The sequence below is a fragment of the Phoenix dactylifera genome, chromosome 2 (genome assembly GCF_051530095.1).
Source record: "Phoenix dactylifera cultivar Ajwa chromosome 2, Ajwa_hap1_PhDact_Kaust_v1.1, whole genome shotgun sequence".
NCBI lineage: Eukaryota > Viridiplantae > Streptophyta > Magnoliopsida > Arecales > Arecaceae > Phoenix > Phoenix dactylifera.
In genome coordinates this window covers 54,351,227-54,359,572 of record NC_143191.1, presented here as the reverse complement: position 1 = coordinate 54,359,572, position 8,346 = coordinate 54,351,227, and the positions used below count along the sequence as shown (strand labels likewise).

General features: G+C 40.6%; 1 protein-coding gene and 1 pseudogene across 1 annotated transcript; one reads left to right on the top strand and one right to left on the bottom strand.

The window, feature by feature from the left end:
• Nucleotides 1-1,116: 1,116 nt before the first annotated feature.
• On the bottom strand, nucleotides 1,117-2,719 carry LOC103723401 (bZIP transcription factor 53 pseudogene; annotated as a pseudogene).
• Nucleotides 2,720-4,114: 1,395 nt separating this feature from the next.
• On the top strand, nucleotides 4,115-6,263 carry LOC149768412 (protein FAR1-RELATED SEQUENCE 5-like). The gene is made up of 3 exons (XM_089928465.1): nucleotides 4,115-4,510; nucleotides 4,596-5,767; nucleotides 5,840-6,263. The coding sequence occupies exons 2-3, from the start codon at nucleotides 4,953-4,955 to the stop codon at nucleotides 6,261-6,263; spliced, it is 1,239 nt and encodes a 412-aa protein (XP_089784591.1). The 5' UTR covers nucleotides 4,115-4,510; nucleotides 4,596-4,952.
• Nucleotides 6,264-8,346: the final 2,083 nt, after the last annotated feature.

Genomic DNA, 8,346 nt, shown 5'->3' with positions numbered 1-8,346 from the left:
TCAGAATGGAAATCGATCACCAGCTCCTTTGATATACAGACACATAAAGCACAGCTGTAGTTTGCAGCAGATGGAAATTGAAAGGTGTTTTCAGACATTAGGACCAGATCTGTACTATAGATTTTCTCATTCCACTAAAACTAAAGGCAAGCCACATGGTGGAATCCATCTAAGATCTTCCAAAGCACATAAGAATATAACTGCTTTTACATGGAAATTAGAACAAAAATCATGATGAGTTCTGTTTCTTCACACAGTTTACAGGATGGCTTAAGTTCGGTACATCCCCACTTACCACATCAAATCTCTTCCCCAGAAAAACCTTAAAACTGATGGGGACACATGAAAAAGCAGAAGTAGAGGCATCTCATAAAAATTTAATCAGAAAGCAATAAATGTAAAGCTTATGATCATTAACTCATCTAAGTTTTGCAAGTTCATTATTTTAATCCAAGTAAACATCTTATATTGCCAACCTCAACGTCTCCTTCCTCAGCTCATTTTACTTCCATAGCCATGCTGATTAAACATTATATTCATCCCAACTGGATGGATCTTTATATTTCAATGACTAAGCTCATACCACACCAAACACAACCAAATGATTCTAAATGGAATAAATAAGAACCTAAACTCTCGTAAGATTGACGCTAGGAATAGTATATGTAAGTGCCTTGAACTACCCAACCTTATGGCACCAACCACGAACATCGAATTAAAAAAAGTTCCTATTCTATAGAAGTTGATACCAGAGTTCTTTAAGATGTTGATTTATAATTTAATTCACCTGCAAAATGTAACTCAGAAATCAACTGAAGTTGGTGAGATCCAAAATACCCCGATTAACAACTGTAGAACTTTTCCTAGTGTTCCTATTCTATAGAAGTTGATTCCAGAGTTCTTTAAGATGTTGATTTATAACTTAACTCACCTGCAAAATGTAACTCAAAAATCTAACTGAAGTTAATAAGATCCAAAGTACCCCCATTAACAACTGTAGAACTTTTCCAAATGCAATGGATATTGACCACCACTTGACACAAACTATAATGTCATTCAAATTGATAGGTGCAGGCCAAATAGCAATTAAAAGTTTCATCTCAATCAACAAGAATATCAAATAAAAGGTGATCTCTTACATTCAAAGTCTACAGAAACATATATTGCATACTCATTTTAACACCAAATTAAAAAAAAAAAACAACTACTCAACATATAGCAACTAACAAAGGATCATGCAGCAAATGCCTGAATTAAAAGCTCATTGATCGCAAGAAGGGTTGCCATCGCAGCTCTCGCATGATAAATTCAACCTTCAGCACTGGAACACATTCGCCGACGCCATGATGGCAGGGCAAGCATGCTGCCATGGCTTGAGGATCGGATCGGGTATCTCAGGTATATCCATTGCCATCCCACTGAGCTCCTCCACAAGGTGAAGAACCGAATTCAGCGATCGAAGCCTATCAGTCAATTCCATCACCTGAGTCCTCAGAACTGTGTTCTCTGAGTCCAGCCTCGCATATTGCTCGGTCAACAGATTGACCTGCATTGAGATCTGGCTGTTCTCCTCCTTCAGCCGAGCAACTTGGCTCAGCAAATCATCCAGGTGCTGCTGCTTCCTCATCCGGGACCTCCTCGCCGATTCCCGGTTCGAGAGCATCCTCTTGCGCTTCCTCTCATCTATGAGCTGTGCATCTTCCTCGGAACCAGAAGTCTGGGGGGGCGGCACCAACGACATCCTATTCTACTTAGCCTTTCAACCACAAGATCTCCGGGAATTGAATCGATTGATAACTCACGGCCTCTATCAGATCGAAGTGATCAAGTTGAGAAATTTAATTCACGAGATCACGTAGAAATGGTAAAGGAATACCACAGAGAAGGAATGGAGGAAGCAGATACGGCGGAGGTGTGCGGCAATGTTCATAAAGGCTAGAGAGGTCCTCTTAATGGAGTTCGGCACGAGACCATCGATATCATGAATAGGGAACTCCAGTGCAATCAGCGAGACGGATTCCTAAGAGCAGAAAAGAGGGTCTTGATGGGAGATGATGGAGCTGAATCGACTGATGGAATGCCAAATTCGAGCGGACGGAAGCTGGAGTTGGGGCAAAACAGCAAGAACGTAGCTTGAAGATGGGATCTTTAAACAAGTGCTGTCTAATAGAATGTGGAATTCGTAGTGGAGGACCCCAGAAGAAGAGATTCTGGAACAGGGTCTTGTGCCAGCCGAGAGATCTAATGGAACAAACCCTCGAAACACGGACCAAACCCACCTTCAGAAAGATCGGATTCTGCAACAGTGCTTTGTTTTCCAGAAGAGATAACAAGCCCGAAGATGCAACAAAACCTCCGGAATACCCAGAAATCAGGGATAAATCAGCTCAAACAGCGACCAAAAATTCCAATCTTTGGTATAATTTACAACCAAAAAGATCGGATTTTGGAACAGGAAATCGTTTCCAGGACAAGATAACAAACGAAATATGCCGTCAAAAAAAATACCCGAGCACCAAGAAATCGAAGATAAATCAGGCGAATCAGGACCCAAAAATCTGATATTTTTGAATCAACGCCAAGGCACCCACAAAAGACCAGACAGAACCTCTCTAATTACCCAAAAAAAAAGAGAGAGAGAAGGATGAGGAAGGTAATACTTAGCTTTGGAGACAAATCAAGACGCCCAGGAGGAGAAGATGGGAGAGAGGACGAAAGGGAAGCAAAATGGGCAATTTATAGAGATGGACATAGGGGTATTTTGGGTTTAAAAATGGTAAATCTTTTTTTTTTTTGGGATTAAATGGAATAACTTTTTTACTTGAGGAATCTTCCCGATGGTTGAAGGGAGGCGCGTTTTTTATATAAAAAATAAATTTACATATATGCCCTCCTAAATATATAAATGGTTTTTTAATGAACATCTTCCCCAAAATCTAATTTTGTTGCACACTCAACAAAAATTAATATTTATATTTATATCCTCCTAAAACATCTATTTTGTACTCTAAGATGGATGTGAAAAAAAAATATTTATAAAGCAATCACGATAAAAAAAATAAAAAAATAATTTTAAATTTTTATTTTTATTTTTAATTAAAATAAATATAATTTTTATTAATAGTATTAGAAGAATCATTATATTAGAGTATTTATGTAAAAATAGTATTTTATAAGGATAAAAAATAAGTATAAATTTTAAGAAAATATTTATACAAATTTAAATTTTTAGAAAAATATTTATATAAAAAACTTTATATAAAATTATAGCAATATTCTTATAAAATTATTTCTTACAACCTATTTATATTTCAAGTATAAGACTTATTCCAGAACTGACTCTGGTTTTATTTACAAAATACCTATACTTTAAAAATAAGAAAAAAGTGCAAAGAATAATTCTCTTGCCAATAAATAATTGTGGAGTTGCCAAGTCAACAATTGTGGGCTCGGTGAATTTTTTTGTATAATTTATGAGTGTTGAGAAGTTTTTTAGAAAAAATAAAATAATACACCGGAGATAATAACAGAAGTATACATAGATAAATTTAAGAAAACTAAACTCAAAATAAAGTGGATTAAGACTATTCGTATTTCTTACATGCACCACAGAAGTCTTAATATTTGTATTCCCATCTCAAATTCGTCATCTTAATGAAATTGTGATGAATCCTGGTCTCATCTTTTCTTCTTAAAAAAGATATTATTATTGTTACTATTTTATTTAACAGAGGCTTTCCAAAACAGCAATAACCTTGCGCGTGTACGTGAAGACTACCTGCCGTCTCGGTCCCTTAGGGGGAGTTCTAAATACCCCCCCCCCCGATTGCTCAGGACACCCCCCAAAAACCAAAAAAAATAACCTTTAGTGTAATTACCATATTGCCCTTGAAATTTTCTCAGTACACCCCCCTTCCTCCTCCTCCGTCTCCTCCTCCGTTTCGTTTTGAAAAGGAAAAAAAAAACCACCCCTCAAACCCCCCTTAAACCCCTCGATCCATTTACATCGTTTAGGCGATCTTTAAAGGAGATTTAAGCCCCATTCGAAGCATGGACAAGCAACTAGTGATTTGGGACAAAGAATCGGCCGCAAAGGTACGTGTTCCACCTTGTTTCGAAAGTTTTTTTTTTTCACGGTTCGTGCTCCGTTCGGCACTGGATCGCCGAACAAAAGGCTTCTGTTCGGCTGCATAGTGCCGAACAGAAGCCTTCTGTTCGGCAACGCTCTACCGAACAGAAGGCTTCTGTTCGGCTGCACAGTGCCGAACATAAGGCTTCTGTCCGGCACACTGCAGCCGAACAGAAGGCTTCTGTTCGGCACTCTGCAGCCGAACAGAAGCCTTCTCGTGCCAAATCGCGTGCCGTGCTGAATTTTGTGCCGAACAGATCCTCTGATTCATTAATTCTTGGTGATAAATTATTTTATATGTAGGGCTATGCTACAACCGAATCGAGTATAATTGGATCAGAATTTGTACTGGATTACACAAGCGAATTTACAACTTACGAGGTATTATAATATATTGTGCAATTTTGTATTAGTTTAGCGAGCTATTTTTACAACTGTGTACTTACATAAATTGTTTAATGTATAGATCTTCAAGAGTAGAGAGGACTTGTGTAATTGGTGTCGTGAAGCTGGGAGGCGAAATGGTTTTGTTGTTGTAATCAAATCATCCGATGCAGGTACCATTTCTAAGAAACCCAGAATTACGTTAGGTTGTGAGAGGGGTGGGACGTACCGAACCACAAAAGAAAAGCGAATAAAGACTGCCTGTGGGACAAAGAAGTGTGGATGCCCTTTTGCATTAAGAGGAAAGAAATTGGATACTGCGGATGATTGGATATTACTGGTCGTATGTGGAGTGCACAATCATCCCGCTGCAGAGAATCTGGAGGGGCACTCATATGCAGGGAGATTATCTGAGCAGGAGACGGAATTGTTAGTGGATATGTCGAAGAGTTTGGTTCGTCCAAAGGACATATTATCCACATTGAAGGAAAGAGATGCCCTCAATGTTACGACTATCAAGACTATCTACAATGTACGTCAACGGTTTAAGGTTGCAGAGAAAGCCGGGAGGTCTGAAATGCAACATCTATTAGGTAAATTATCAGAGGCTAAATATATTGAGTGGCATAGGAATTGTACTAATACGGATGTTGTGCATGACTTATTTTGGGCACACCCTGGCAGCATTGATTTGTTCCGTGCATTTCCCCGTGTGTTGATAATGGATTGCACGTACAAGACGAATAGGTATCGTCTTCCGCTCTTAGAGATTGTGGGGGTGACATCTACTGACATGACATTTTCAGTTGCTTTTGTATACTTAAATTCTGAGGGGGAAGAAAGCTATACTTGGGCATTAGAGAGATTGCGCAGTGTCATAGCTGATGATGTTTTGCCTGAGTTGATTGTTACAGATAGAGACTTGGCTTTGATGAATGCAATTCATAGAGTATTTCCTACTGCTAGACATTTATTATGTAGATGGCATATTAGTAGGAATGTTTTGGGAAAGTGCAAAAAAATTTTCGAATTGAAGGAGAAATGGGATAAATTTATTATGAGTTGGAATGTACTAGTGCTGTCCTCCACGGAAGACGAGTATAATGATCGCTGGAGTGCACTGCAGAGAGAGTTCGGTACCTATCCAGATGCACTACAGTATGTGTCAGATACTTGGCTGAGCAAATACAAGGAAAGATTTGTTGCGGCGTGGACTGATACATGCAGGCACTACGGAAATGTGACGACAAATAGGTATCACAAATAAAGACTCGTTTAATTTTAATTTGCCTCAATTCTTATATCTAACTTTCATTTGTTTACTAGGGTCGAGAGTGCACATGCAAAGCTCAAAAAGCAGCTTGGATCAAGCCAAGGAAGTTTCGAGTCATCTTGGACTAGAATACATGGATTGATTGAGTTGCAGCACAGCTCCGTTAAAGCCTCATTGGAGAAGAGTTTATTGGTAGTGCAGCACAACTTCAAGCCAGCTGAATTCAAAGAGTTGCGAGGTTTCATATCTATAAGTGCGTTAAATCATATCCTCGCCCAATCGAAACGAGCCAATTCAGTTGGGTTTGATGATTCAAATTGTGGGTGCGCTATTCGACGCACACATGGTATACCATGTGCTCACCAGATTGCGCGGTACAGGGCGGAAGGTCGGCCCATTCCTCTCAACTGCATAGATCCTCATTGGAGGAAACTTGATATTCTGCCTACCCCCCCCCCGTGCAGCCAATTCAGTTGAGTTGTGATGCAGAGTTAGATTTGATTGCGCTACGATTCAAGAAGTTAGATGGGGCTTCTCAATTGCAGATGATCAAGAAGTTACGAGAGATTGCAAGTCCAGATAGTACACCTCTTTTAGAGCCTGCAAAACGGAAGACCGGTTCACGTGGGCGCGCTTCACTGAAGGTTGATACGTCTACTCGACGTGACCCATCTGCGTTTGAGTTGGTTCTATCTGGACAGGATAGTTATTCACCTGGTGTTGAGAAAGTTACCATTCGCAATCCATCTACTCAGATTCAAAAGATGACAGATGGATGACTATGCCGGACATGGGTCATCTTATAGCATCCTGCTATAATGTTGTCCTATACCATCTCTCGTTGCAACAATGTCTGACCTTCCTACCTCTCCGTTCTGTGCCAGTACCTCTTCTATCCCGCAAAGATATCGCTATCGGATTCGTAAATGGAAATCATTTTGTTGAGGTACTACGTTCACAACACTTGCGAATATTTAATTTTGCTTATTTAATTTTGCTTATTTATAATTTTGTAGCTATTAATATTTTCTTATTTCTAATTTTGAAGGTGTTCTTGTTGCCGGGACATCCCGTTCCGCCAGTAGCGACCAACTGGCGAAAATATCATCTTCCTTGTGCTACCGGATGGGAAAATTCATATGAAGCACGGATTCAACAGTTCAAAGAGAGCATCTCACCTAATGTTATAATTAGCGAGACAGTAGAGTTAGATTGATTATTTATATATGTACAATTTTTGAAAGTTGTAAATTTTTTTGGCCTCTTAGAGTCATGTACTGTGAAACTCCATCATCAATATAAATCAAAAAATATCTGTCTTCGCATTATTAGATTGATTGTTATGTGCACTGTTATATTTGTGTAAAATAGAACGGGCCAGGCTTTACAAAGATTACACGTAAATGTACCAAAAATATATATTTTTCATTAATATCAAAGGCTTTACAAAGATTACAAAGGCTCCATCATCAATCCCTATGACGCCATCGTCGACGCGTGTACTGCTGTACGTCCGAATGAGAGGGTCCTGGATCCGAATGAGAGGGTGCTGTACTCGGGCCAGGCTCATCACCCAGAAGTACCTGATGCATCAGAGAAATAGCATCATATAGGTGCCCGGCACCTAGTGACGTAGCCTCTGAGGGACCCATCCGTACAATGTCGGTACTGATACCGAGTGCAGCTGCATTACGCCGCCGGTGCATGTCAGCATCATCATGACCTCCCCTAGCTCCAGAATGAGTACTCGAGCGCAGATGAGGAGGCTGAACTGCAACGTGCGTGATACGGAGATACCACTCCATGTATCCCGGTACGCTGTCTGATGGCCGGGTAACTGGGTGGCTCCTGCTCGCCTGGCTCAGCACGTGGTCCTCCCACCGCTCCCAAAGCTGATCCATATAGGAGTAATGTATCCGGTACGAGCCTGCTGTGGAACCTCTGTTGGCTCGCGTAGGGGCTAGTGGCGCTCGAGGGATGGTCTGAATACGACCAAACTGTCTAAGAACCCTTTCTGGATGATAGGGTTCTACGATATCAAGGCACTTGATGGAGCCACTAAAAAATGCGACGGGTATATATGGGCGATCTCCCCGAAGCCGATGATGGGGATCCCAAATAACCTGTAAAACAAAAGGTCCATTTCAGTTTTATACTATATCGCATATTAAAAGTACTGACAAACACAAGCAAATGGTAATATGATACGTACCTCATCGATGCTCAAAAGGTCCAATGACTCACGTAGAACCACTAAATGGTCCATCGTGGTACGGGATGGAGTACCGGGCATCCAGCGGTGCACGCGGGGACTGGCATCAGTATACTCGAGCGACGGGTGAGGACTGAGTGCTGGAAAATGCTCATAAATCCATGCCTGCAGAAGCGTCATATAACCACTGATCTGTCTCACTGATGACCTCGACGCAATCCCCAACTGCCGATACAAATATGCTAAGGCAGCTGTACCCCAGGCATATGTGCTCACCCTATCCAGATCCGCAGTAAACACAGATACGCTATAGGCACCCTGGTCCCACTCTTATCAGCAAAGAGTGTA